General features: G+C 33.6%; 1 protein-coding gene across 2 annotated transcripts in view; it reads left to right on the top strand.

Annotated features, from left to right (window-relative positions):
- Nucleotides 1-13,368, top strand: part of LOC144958185 (uncharacterized) — a 29,145-nt gene that overhangs the window by 5,417 nt on the left and 10,360 nt on the right. For both annotated transcript variants that reach the window (XM_078889970.1, XM_078889969.1), the window contains exons 3-7: nucleotides 3,509-3,655; nucleotides 6,346-6,502; nucleotides 9,145-9,226; nucleotides 10,340-10,693; nucleotides 12,427-12,538. In XM_078889970.1, coding sequence (XP_078746096.1) covers nucleotides 3,509-3,655; nucleotides 6,346-6,502; nucleotides 9,145-9,226; nucleotides 10,340-10,693; nucleotides 12,427-12,538 — 852 coding nt within the window. The remainder of the gene's footprint in view (nucleotides 1-3,508; nucleotides 3,656-6,345; nucleotides 6,503-9,144; nucleotides 9,227-10,339; nucleotides 10,694-12,426; nucleotides 12,539-13,368) is intronic.

The following is a 13,368-nucleotide window of genomic DNA, read 5'->3' as shown; positions in this document are numbered from 1 at the left end:
GCCGTCGCCTTATATCTATAATAAAAACAAAGACAACGCGTCACCTTAATTCATTTTTGCTACATGGTGTTCGAATTTTTAACGCGCAACTGTGATTTAAATTAAATACTATCTTTTAAATATACACACACAAGTATGGACTAAAGGCCAGAGGTATGGCCTATCTCAATTTATCAAATTAATATATAAAGTGTTGCTATTGGTTCTTGGTTGTATATTTTTACATTTTTGTGCATTTGCATATATATGTTTGTATACATTGTCGCCATAGATTCTCAACTTTGTGTTTATACATTTTCATGCATGCAACGTCTGTAAACGAATTTCCATTTTTTTTTAAATGAATAAAGTATATTATTATTATGAGTCATGCTCAGCAAAATGACCAATTGTCACGTTGGATGTTTTCTTAACTGTGAACACTTTACACTCTGTGGGGTCATTTTGAGCACACTTTGCAATGTGACCATTGTCTACTGATATATAGATGGAATGCGCTTGGCCAAGGAGTTCACAACATTGCCATCCGGAAGTGTAACGGACCAACACACAAACTCTGTGTAACCATGAACTTTTATAGTCTGGTTAATACAGTTTAGTGAGAACAACTCACAAACGCGGATGGCAAAAACAATAACAAAGGCCTGAGTGACGTCATCTTCGAACTATCTATAACAAGTCACTGACCACTGTGACCAATGACCTCGAGCACATGGAGAGGTAATATAGATCACCCCCATTGTAGTAGTTGCTGATGTTGTCGTTGTTGTAGATGAAGTAAAGTGATTGTGTAATAGCAATAAATTAGAAAGCGCGAGGGAGATGAGAAGTATAAGATAGATTATAGCAATGATCATAATGATGATGATGATGATGAGGAGGAGGAGGAGGAGTAGTAGGATCATGATAATAGTAAAGCGCGCACAAAGTATCTCACGAATCAAATTACAGGCTGTAAGAAGTAACACATTTGATTTAATTCAAATGTTTGTTTTTATCCGATTTAATGCGTATTGCCCTACTTCAATACATCTCCGCGTTAATTCATGTGACACGCTTGTCAGTCAGTTTTTGTTTGTTGATGTTTGTTTGTTTTGATTGGTGAGTGTGTGTTTGTGTGTGTGTGTGTGTGTGTGTGTATGTGTGTTCATCATATACACGACCTTTGTGACCCACCTCCTCTCATCTTTATTTTAAGGGAGTTTTACCTGACCTCGAAAAGAGAAATAATTCACACCCATTTTTCCGGTTACAAATTCCTTGGAAGCGTGTCTGTAACAATCCCTTCAGGAGGACCAATAATGAATAGGTTACACATCGAATCATAAGGTGGCATAACTAATTTTAGTAGCAGGATGTATAGGCAGATTCGTAGGAGTACGGGACTTGACGTAAAAGAGCGAGGAAAAGTGATTTTTTATTGACGACCCATCCAGCATTTATTTAGACTAAAAAAAAATATAAGATGCCGTCACTCTGAAACCAGAAGATCATTTACACAAGGTATAAATAATGGCCAGTCCTCCAGAAGAGTGGTTTTTTGCACTTCCATAAGATTGGAAACCAGGACTTGAGGTCTCTGTTCCAGTCAGTCACAGTCGATCCACGAACAATTTTAAAGTATCTGCAGGAATGTGAACTCCTGCAGAAATTGTAAATAAATATTTAAAAGTAACAAACATGTAACGATTATGGTTTTATAAAATTTTTATTACAACAGTATAAACACGATTGAGCAGCTATGGCCTCTCAAGGCCGATAAAAATTGATAAAAGCTAGAAACGGTCGGTGAGCTTTTATGTAGCGCAATATCCACTAAATGTGCTCAAAGCGCTTTGCAAGGGGTCCCTGACCAACAGCAACACGTAACATGTAGAACGAAACATAAGCGATATTACAATTTCTTCTGACAGAGACATCGCTGTTAAAGACCAAGTACTCATTGTACACCTGGGTACGGTGAGAGAATGTGAGTAAAGAGCCATTTCCAAGGACTCAACTATGCGCCGAGCGAGGCTCGAACCTAGGACCTTCCGATCGGAAAGCAAGTGTCATACCACTAGACCACATAGCCGCACAAATTTCAATCGATTAAAATGGCCCTTCTTCTTCTTCTTCAAGTACCAAGTCTGTATCAGACATCGATGATCATGGTACGCCATTGATCTCTCTGATCAGATAGCCTCAGAAAACTAATATTACTCTTCTCTTTCTTTGTCACCCAGCTGTTCAAACTATTCAAATATATTTATCTTAGTCTACCTATACTCTTTTTACCTTCTATCTTTCCTGTGAGAGCAAGATGTTCAATACATTTATGTCGATTTAGGTGCCCTAAAAATTGCATTTGTCTTTTTCTTTTTGTACGAATTAATAACCTTTTAGTTTCAGCTTGCTCTATTACTTCTTCATTAGTTTTCATTTCTGTCCACGAGATTCTTAACATCCTTCTAAGAAACCACATTTCTGCTGCCTCCAGTTTCTTTCTAATGTCTTCTGTAATTGTCCAGCTTTCACAGCCATATAATAATACTGACCGCACATAGGCCTTCAAAACCCTATGTTTTGTTGTCATTGAGATATTGTGGTTTATGAAAATTATACTCATTTTATTTAAACTATCTTTAGCTATTGCAATTCTTCGTTTTATTTTGTGTGCTACATCTGAAGTTATTATGTATCCAAGATATTTAATTGTCTGAACTTGTTTTATAGTTTCTCCTTTGCTTATTAAGTTACATGTTGGATTTCTTTCTCTCCTTGATACAACCATACATTCTGTCTTTTTTACATTTAAATATAACCCCATACGTTCACTTCTGTGACTATTTTATTGAGGAGTAATTGTATATTTTCTTTTGAGTCTGAAATTAATGCTGTGTCATCTGCATATCTTATAGTGTTGATATTCTCACTATTGATCTTAATGCCTGTACTATCTCCTAAAGTTCATATAATTGTTTCGCTGTAGATATTAAAAAGGTCTGGTGACAAAACACATCCTTGTCTAACACCTCGTTTAATTTGTTTCTTGTCAAATTACTCTCAAACCTTGGACTTCAAGGAAGTCTTTAAGGAAGTCCCAGGTTTTAGTGTTTTTGACAAGATGAGGGTCACATTGTACTCGGTCGAAATTTTAAGGATAAGTTTTTGGGGGCAACATTTTAAAACTTTTTTTTTTTCAGAGAACGGCTGAACAGGCGATGTGTCAAATAAGGGTATTACAGGTTAATTACCAACATACAGAACACGCTACGCAAATTGAAGTTATTAATACAACAATGTATCCTATAATAATGATTAAAATTTAACAATGCTAATAGGCTAAATAAAAGGACTGGTACTAAGGCTGATGACTGGTTATACATAGGACAACCATTTCATGTTATTATTGTTGTTGTTGTTATTATCATCATCATCATCATCATCATCATCATCATCATCATCATCATCATCATCATCATCATTATTATTATCATTAATTCCTTCTCATGTTATCTCATTCCAGGCGGAGCCCTCAGCAACAGTTTGGCCCTGTTCACGGACGTCCTTCACCTTGGGAGTGACCTTATCAGCTTTATCATTAGTCTTCTGGCCTTGCACCTCTCGACCAAACCAGCCTCCAAAACCATGTCATATGGCTATCATAGAGCAGGTCAGAAGGATTTTGTGTGTGTGTGTTTGTGTGTGTGTGTGTGTATGGCTAAAACCAGCCTCCACAACCAAGTCATATGGTTATCATAGAGCAGGTCAGACGGATTTTGTGTGTTTGTGTGTCTGTGTGTGTGTTTGTGTGTGTGTATGACTAAAACCAGCTTTCGGATCGGAGGGTCCTGGGTTCGAGCCTCGCGCGCGGCGCATAGTTGAGTCCTTTGAAAGGGCTCTTTACTCACATTCTCTCACCGTATTCAGGTGTAAAATGAGTACCTGGTCGTTAACAGCGTTGTCTTTGTCCGAAAAATTGTAATATCGCCTCACAGGCGTCATGTCCCGTCCTACATGTTAAAATGTTGCTGTTGACCAGGAACCCCTTGTAAAGCGTTTGAACACATTTAGTGGATATTGCGTTATATAAAGCTCAATTCTATTTTTTTTTTAATCAGTGGCCTACGCTTGAATTGCACCTTGCCTATCATATTATGCCTCCACGACGATCAGTCCTCTGCCTCCCTCGTGTGCTCGGAGTTTGTAGGGATGTTGCTCGTTGACATCCTCAAACTGGTCAGGAACGTCAGGCTTTGAAGACTACTGGCTCTTTTTCCTTCTATGTAGCCACTAACTAAGTCATCATCAGCATCATCATCATCATCATCATCATCATCATCATCATCAGCTTTCAATGTGCATCGTCGCCACGCATGGCCAAGAAAACCCATTTGCCTTTTTATGGTGGTTTTTGCAATCTGTATGGGTTTCCCTATTCTGTGCAAAACTTCTTCGTCTGTTATTCTTTCTAACCATTTGTTGTTCAGCGACCTAGTTCATCCCGATATCTGGATGGGGTTCCCGACCTCCCATAGTTGGCAGGGAGGGGTGTCTTCATCCCTCTATATCTGTTTTCCAACTTACTTCAAATGGGTTTACTCAGTTTTGTCCTAGCCCTGACTGAGTGCTTGACGGGGAGGGAAACGGTCAAATAGGGGCCTATCTAGTTATAGATTTGGGAGATGATATGTTTTCCTTGTAAATCATCTCTATGTTATGTACTGAAACATCCGAATGCATTCCTCTTAGTGGGGACCTGTCTTTGCGTCTGGATGAGACTTTAAGGCGATCTCAAACTAAGCACACTGATATTGTGCATTTGGAATCTACATCTGTTCCCTTTTTTTTCTTTTTTTTAACCATTCCGCTTTGTCTTACTTTTTCTTGTGTGCTTTCAATCCAAATTTCTTCCTTTTTACTGGCGCTAAAATGACCCAAATGCGTCCCGAGCAAGCACCATAAAACCCTTAAAACCAAAAACAAATAAGCACCATCCCGACATAATACCGTATTGAGAAGGTGGGTCACATATTATGGGCACCTCGATAACAATTTATTTGTGTTGGAAGTGAGTGATCATCCAACTGCTATCTATAGATAGTTCGAAGATGACGTCACTCAGGCCTTTGTTATTGTTTTTGCCATCCGCGTTTGTGAGTTGTTCTCACTAAACTGTATTAACCAGACTATAAAAGTTCATGGTTACACAGAGTTTGTGTGTTGGTCCGTTATACTTCCGGATGGCAATGTTTTGAACTCCTTGGCCAAGCGCATTCTATCTATAGATAGTATGCGCTTGGCGAAGAAGCTCAAAACATCCGGAAGTATAACGGACCGACACACAAAACTGTGTGTAACCATGAACTTTTATAGTCAGGTTAATACAGTTTAGTGAGAATTACTCATGGCAAAAAAAAAACAAAAACAAAGACCTGAGTGACGTCAACTTCGAACTATTTATACACGTGTGGCCAAATGATCTAGTGGTGTGACTCTCGCCTTCAGACTCGAAGGTCCAGGGTTCGAATCCCGTTTTGAACGGCACATGGTTGAGTCCTTGGAAAAGTCTCCTTATTTACTCATATTCTCTCATCGTACTCAGGTTTTAAAATGTAGTTACCTGGTAACAGCGTTTTATCTGTCTGGGAAAAAAATTATTGTAAATCATATCGTCTTACAGACTCCATGTCTCGTCCTACATGTTAAGTGTTGCTGTTGGCTAGGTACCCCATGTAAAGCGCTTTGGGCACGTTTAGTGTATATTGCACTATATAAAAGCTCTAGTTGAATATCCCAGCACAAAAAGTGCTCAAGTCACATTTTCAAGATTTGTAGCTAATCAGTGTAAACTCTATGCACAGTCACTACCTCAATTCATTCACCAATTGTTTTCATGAAAATGTTGCTGCTTGAAGCTCGAAGGAAGAAAATGCGATAATCATCGTGTTTTGTTGATACAGAGGAAACCCGAAACGTCAACAGTATATGTCTTCGTTTGATAAATTGGAGCTTACATTTCAATACTTACAATTATTTTTATGATAAGCCTAATCTACGTCCCCTATCTCAATACTACAATTTTATTTTTTGTATTCTCTCTTAGCCTAATCCAAATTTTGAATTTAAAAAATTCCCTTTATTCCAAAAGAATACTGGAATAACCCAGGCGTAAGCCGCAGTGCAGCGCTGCAAAAACAAACCTCCACTATTGTTCTTCCAAAACCAACTTCCTGTGACTTCAGTTCTTTAAGCACTAGGCTCTTCAATTTTATTTTTAGATTTAATTTTTACGATAAATCCGTAAATTTTGATGCTAATGTTTTGTTTTGTTCTTTTGGTTTTTTTTTCCACCCTCACCAGAGGTCCTTGGTGCTTTGTTCAGTGTTTTCCTCATCTGGCTGGTGTCCGGTGTGCTGTGCTACATCGCCGTGGAGAGGATCATAGAGGAACATTACAAAGATGTCAAAGCGGACGAGATGCTCATTACAGCATCTCTCGGGGTGGTCTTCAATATTATGTGAGTGGAAGCGTGCCCAATTGTGTCTTACACGGTGTACTCTAAACCTAACAGATCTCAACAGTTCCCAATACAACAACACAATAATTGCTGGTGACTTCAATGGCCACGCTCCACTATGGGGATCCACAAATTTAAACTACACAGGAACTAGACAAGCTTTGCAACTTATAATGAACTGAGATAGACATGTTGCTTCATTGAGCTTCTGAACTGGACTGACTAAAAACTAGAGTAGAAGTGAGAACCGGAAGTAGGCAACCAACCTCACCATTTTACAAAATGCAGACTCAGTCCCCACTTTTCTTCACAGAGCTCATATTATGTCCCTCAGTCATCCCTATCTGGCCAACGGTGTTGTGTTGCATGTCAGATTAACCAAATAACTCAGATGAGCTTCTAGTAGAAGTTGTTTGTTTTTTTTTTCTATTGGTGAGATATGCATAGGACATATCATGTGACATGTGATATTCATGTAGCATGAAGATTATTGAACCGTGCTCGTTACCAACTGTTATACAATTTATGTACATAATATGTGTTTGTTTTATTTTTACTCGGTTTATCTCATTGAATTTAGTTGAGCAAAGAGCTGATTTTTTCCCCCCGCATTGTGCATGTTTGTAATGAATTATGGTTATTATTATTATTATTATTATTATTATTATTATTATTATTATTATTATTATTATTATTATTATTATTATTATTACTTTATTATTATTATTATTACTATTATTATTATTATTATTATTATTATTATTATTATTATTATTATTATTATTATTATTATTATTATTATTTATCTTTTTTATTCTTTCTTCTTCTTCTTTCTCTTCTTCTTCTTCTTCTTCTTCTTCTTCTTCTTCTTCTTCTTCTTCTTCTTTCTTCTTCTCTTCTTCTTCTTCTTCTTCTTCTTCTTCTTCTTCTTCTTCTTCTTCTCTTCTTCTTCTTCTTCTTCTTCTTCTTCTTCTTCTTTTCTCTTCTTCTTCTTCTCTCTTCTTCTTCTTCTTCTTCTTCTTCTTCTTCTTCTTCTTCTTCTTCTTCTTCTTCTTCTTCTTCTTCTCTCTTTCTTCTCTTCTTCTTCTTCTTCTTCTTCTTCTTCTTTTCTTCTTTTTTTATTATTTATTATATTATTATTTATTATTATTATTATTATTATTATTATTATTATTATTATTATTAATTATTATTATTATTATTATTATTATTATTATTATATTATATTATTATTATTATTATATTATTATTATTATTATTATTATTATTATTATTATTATATTATTATTATTATTATATTATTATTATTATTATATTATTATATTTATTATTATTACTATTATTATTATTATTATTATTATTATTATTATTATATTATTATATTATTATTATTATTATTATATTATTATTATTATTATTATTATTATTATTATTATTATTATTATTATTATTATTATTATTATTATTATTATTATTATTATTATTATTATTATTATTTATTATTATTATTATTATTATTATATTATTATTATTATTATTATTATTATTATATTATTATTATTATTATATTTATTATTATTATTATTATTATTATTATTATTATTATTATTATTATTATTATTATATTATTATTATTATTTATTAATTATTATTATTATTATTATTATTATTATTATTATTATTATTATTATTATTATATTATTATTATTATTATTATTATTATTATTATTCTTACTATTATTATTATTATTATTATTCTTACTATTATTATTATAATATGTGTTTGTTTTATTTTTACTCGGTTTATCTCATTGAATTTAGTTGAGCAAAGAGCTAATTTTTTTTCCCCCGCATTGTGCATGTTTGTAATGAATTATGGTTATTATTATTATTATTATTATTATTATTATTATTATTATTATTATTATTATTATTATTATTATTATTATTATTATTATTATTATTATTATTATTACTATTATTATTATTATTATTATTATTATTATTATTATTATTATTATTATTATTATTATTATTATTGCTATTCTTCTTCTTCTTTTTATCTCTTCTTCTTCTTTCTTCTTCTTCTTCTTCTTCTTCTTCTTCTTCTTCTTCTTTCTTCTTCTTCTTCTTCTTCTTCTTCTTCTTCTTCTTCTTCTTCTTCTTCTTCTTCTTCTTCTTCTTCTTTTTTTTATTATTATTATTATTATTATTATTATTATTATTATTATTATTATTATTATTATTATTATTATTATTATTATTATTATTTATTATTATTATTATTATTATTATTATTATATATTATTATTATTATTATTATTATTATTATTATTATTATTATTATTATTATTTATTGTTGTTGTTGTTATTGTTTAGAAAATTATATATTTCCGCTTTAAATTATTCTTTAATCATATTGATTATATTACTATTAATGTTGTATATCCTAGAAAAAAAGAAAAAACCGTGTTACTTACCTGATGACAGTCTGCTGTGCATCCGAAAAAGTCGCTCATGGAAGATCTCATCTTTTGTGATGAAAATTTATTTTAAAATGAGATTCTTCAACCTATCCATTGCCATTAATGGTTTTTTTTTTTTTGGGTTTTTTTTCTTTTTTTTTTTAATCATCTATACAGAATGGGTCTCGTCCTTCATTCAGAGATGTGCTGTAAAGGTGCTCACTCTCACACTTCTTTTGGTCATGGTCACTCCCACGGGGTGAGTAAAAATGTTTATAAAGTCTCCTAATCTGTCTAGAGTTTTGTGGAACAATGTTTGTTGAGGTGTAGAAAATAGAAATCTATTCAGGGGGGGTGGGGGGAGCTCAAATCATAAGGAAAAAATCACAATTTTGTATCAACACTTCTACTCCTATTTCTATGAATTGAAATTATTTTTAATCGATGGTGTTCTAATTTAAAAGTCTAAATAAGTATATGTCAGTTTTGAAACATTTCAAAGTGACCACCCTAAGAGTAGAAATAATACCCTTTGTGTTGATACAAATTTTGATTTTTTCCCCCCATATAAATCTGATTTTTATTTTTTTAAATTATATCACCAAAGGCTCCTCCCACTCCGCTTTTCGCGAAATCATTACTCTTTTTTCATAGGGAATTCTGTGATTCCGTCTATTACTGTAAAATTCTGCATATTACTATATAACAATTTGGCACAGAAAATGTTGTCTGCCTTCGTTATACAGGAAAAAAACAGTAAACATGCTGTGAAGAGAATGTCAAGGAAGGCTAAGAGTGCCTCCTCTACTGAGAGCTTGACATGTTGTAAGCAATAACTGACCTTTATATAAAGTGTAAAAAAAAATAGCATCTTTCTTCAATTTAAGTTTTTTAAAATTCTAATTGTTGAATTACATTGTTAATTACAATTGCCACATCTGTAATAATTCAACTCTTAGGATACATTGCCACAGCCTTTATTTCAAAAATTCTGAGTTGATTCCTCTTTTACACCCGAAATTCCTCTTTTTTAAAATTTTATTTTTTAATTTTTTTTATTTATTTTTTTTGTTGTATTTTATTTCCACCTACTGACTTCTTTGGGTAGGAGCCTCTGTATCATCATCACCACCATCATCTTCATCGTCATCATCATTATTATTATTATTATTATTATTATTATTATTATTATTATTATTATTATTATTATTATTATTATTATTATTATTATTGTTGTTGTTGTTGTTGTTGTTGTTGTTGTTGTTGTTATGATAAGTTTGGTAAGTGAGATGTTATGGTTTTTGGCCAGAAAAGTCCTATAACAAACTGTTGAATCTTGCGTATTTAAAAAAATTTTCTTTTTCCATTCCAGCACTCCCATTCTGCCCACACAGCCAATGGCGCCACCAATTCCTCTGTAGAATACCAACCCCTGGAAAACTCCAGAAATCCACCTGCTCCTTCCAGGCGACGCAGACAAATGGCAGAGGACGTTGAATACGCACCAGATGAAAATACGGAGGAAACCAGGAAGATTCTAGATTCGTCTTCGTCAATGGGGTCAGTGGTTGATGATTTTTGCGACGAGGAGGAGCATCATCACCATGACGACGGCATGGTCCAGAAACACAAAAACTTGAATGTCCGTGCAGCATTCATTCATGTCCTGGGTGACATAATTCAAAGTCTGGGTGTTTTGGTTGCTGCATGTATTATTAAATTTCAGGTGAGCAATACTTCAATATTAGTGTGTAACTTTCTTTAGAGCTAGAGGCACCCAGCAACCCATTTTTAGCATTGTTTTACCAAGGTTGCTAATGTATTGTAACTGTCGTAAAGGCACCTAACAACAAATCATGATTATATTTTTTAATCAGACGACAAAATTATAAAATGACCCCTGCAGTTTATTTGGAATTTGATTCTGACGTACTGACATGACGTGACCTACTGAACTCAACACTGATGTATTATATCATCCTATTGTTTTTGCATTGTGTTTATATATACCACATTAATTTCTTTGTTTAAAGGGTTGGTGAAATTATTAAATAAATTTTGAGCTTTTTCCAAATTAATCTTTGTTATATATGAAATAATATCAATGAAATAATTTTTTAAGGTGTGTTGTTCTCTAGCAAATGCAACATTCTCAAGGTCATGCTACAGTCAAAGACAGCACGAGTTGAAAATTGTCGACATTGTAGCCATAGGGTTAAAAGATAGAGAGAGATCAATACAGAGGATTACATTTTTTTGTTGTTGTTTTGAATCGTAAATTAAATTCGAATTGATTATGAATTTGAATATGGTGCAATTTAAGCAATTTAAAAACCATTTTCATACAATTTTGACTTATGGTTCACCTGAACATGATGCCAGTTTGAGGCTTTACAGTCACCAGGAGTATTTTCTTTCTTATATTTAGTCCATCCAATACCATTCTGTTTGATTTTTTACCTTTCCATGACACCTCATCCGTCTGTAGCACTTCGTTTCAAAAGCATCAACTGACCTCCCATAGTGGGCAGGGAGGTACATACAATGTCTTCTATCCCCTTATTTCTGTTTTCCAACATGCTTTCTGTCTTTGTCTTGGAATGAGATTACTTGGTTTTTTCCTGGCCCTGGTCGGAGTCCTGGCTGGGAGGGAAACAGTCAAATGCATAGTTATTGTTTTGGGAGCTGATATTTTTTTCCTCGTAAATCATTTTTCTGTTATGTATTATTATATTTGTTATTTTGAATATATAATGTAAGCATTTGAGTGTATTCCTCTTTGTTGGATTTTGTGCTTGTGTCCAGATGAGACTTATAGGTGATCTCAAACTAAGTACATTGGTGGTATGCTCTTGGAATCTACATCTGATCCCTATTTGTTCCCAGTTCCCCTTTGTCTTACTTTCTCTTGGGTGCTTTAATTGTAATTCTAGAACTTTGTACTATCCCATTTTCTTCCTTTTTACTGGCGCTGATATAACCTAAATGTGTTGCAAGCGCCGTAAAACCCTTAAAAACAAAAAACAAAACAAAAGCATCAGTTCTTTTTACGAGTCCAGCATTCAATGACAATGTCTCCCATCCATAGAAAAATATAGACCACGTGTAGCACTTTGGAAGTCGAATTCTAGTTCTCCAGCTGATCTATTGGTTAGTAAAAATCTTTTTGTTTTTCATGACTGCATGTTTTTTTTTTGCAAACTTATTTCTTAGTGGAGCTGAAAGTAAGAAAATATCCTGATTGATTGCACTATTATTTACAACTCACTGTTCACCTTATGATGTCGCTGACTTGTATTGTGATTTACATGTTTTGTTTGTATCAGGCTATGAGTTTTTTTTAAGGCTACACACTAAACCCTCAATACCAATTGACCATCCCACCTCCCACAAATCACCCCAACCCACCACCACCATCAATGCCATATTAAATTATACAAATGTCCTTCCTATCCACAGCCTGACGAAAGATACCGTCTGGCAGATCCCATCTGTACTTTCATCTTCTCCGTCATCGTCCTGGTGACGACGATATCGGTTCTAAGGGACACCATCCGAGTCATGATGGAAGGTTTGTAAAACTTGATACGCACAGTTTATAACAAGGATTATCTCCCATGCTTTGTCATACACGTGTCCTATCAAAACGATATTAAGCAGTTGCTGTTGTCTGTATAATGTCATAGATATCAGGAAAAATTATGATTCCATGACACTGAAATACATTTGTGTCATACACACACCCTGTAGAAAATTGTTTCTTCAGAGGTTTTTAGGTTTGGCTTAAAAGTCCTTTTTTAACAGTTATTGTCAACATTTGTGTTGGGTTAAAAATGAACATTTATATAATGCATTTCCATGGATGTACCATGCTCAATGAGCTTCATAATGCTTTCTGTCAATTCTCCCAAAAGGGCATTTGGAATTACATTTCCATTTCGTACAGTACAGGTTGCCTGTTAGATATCCTTTTTATTCAGTGCAGTCACTCTTAAAATATTAGCCACTGCCTATTTATAGCCACATCTGAGTTGATATGTTTTTGCATCCATTATCACCCATCATCTCACTGACTATGCTTAACATTGCTTATGCATTTCAATGGGACACAACCTTTGACTCTCTTTGGTTACAAGCATATCTGTTGGGTTTGAACCATAGACCGTCCAATACAAGGGACAAGTGTTTCTCATCATAGAATATTACCTGTATTTTTATGATTTTATCACCTTATATAATTAATCCTAAGGGGGGCCTTGCTATATCAAAGACATAAATAAAGAACATAATATGGAATTGACCCTTCAATTCAATTTACAAAGACAAATGATTAACGAGACACTACACTTCTCAGTTCTGACTCATCTTCTTCAGTTGCCAAAGGGGAAACCTGAAACGTCC

This window comes from Berghia stephanieae, chromosome 12 (assembly GCF_034508935.2).
Source record: "Berghia stephanieae isolate SIO BIC M18660-M18661 chromosome 12, UCSD_Bste_1.3, whole genome shotgun sequence".
Taxonomy (NCBI): Eukaryota; Metazoa; Mollusca; class Gastropoda; order Nudibranchia; family Aeolidiidae; genus Berghia; species Berghia stephanieae.
Note: the sequence above shows the minus strand (reverse complement) of the source record. Positions and strands in the feature narration are given on the sequence as shown.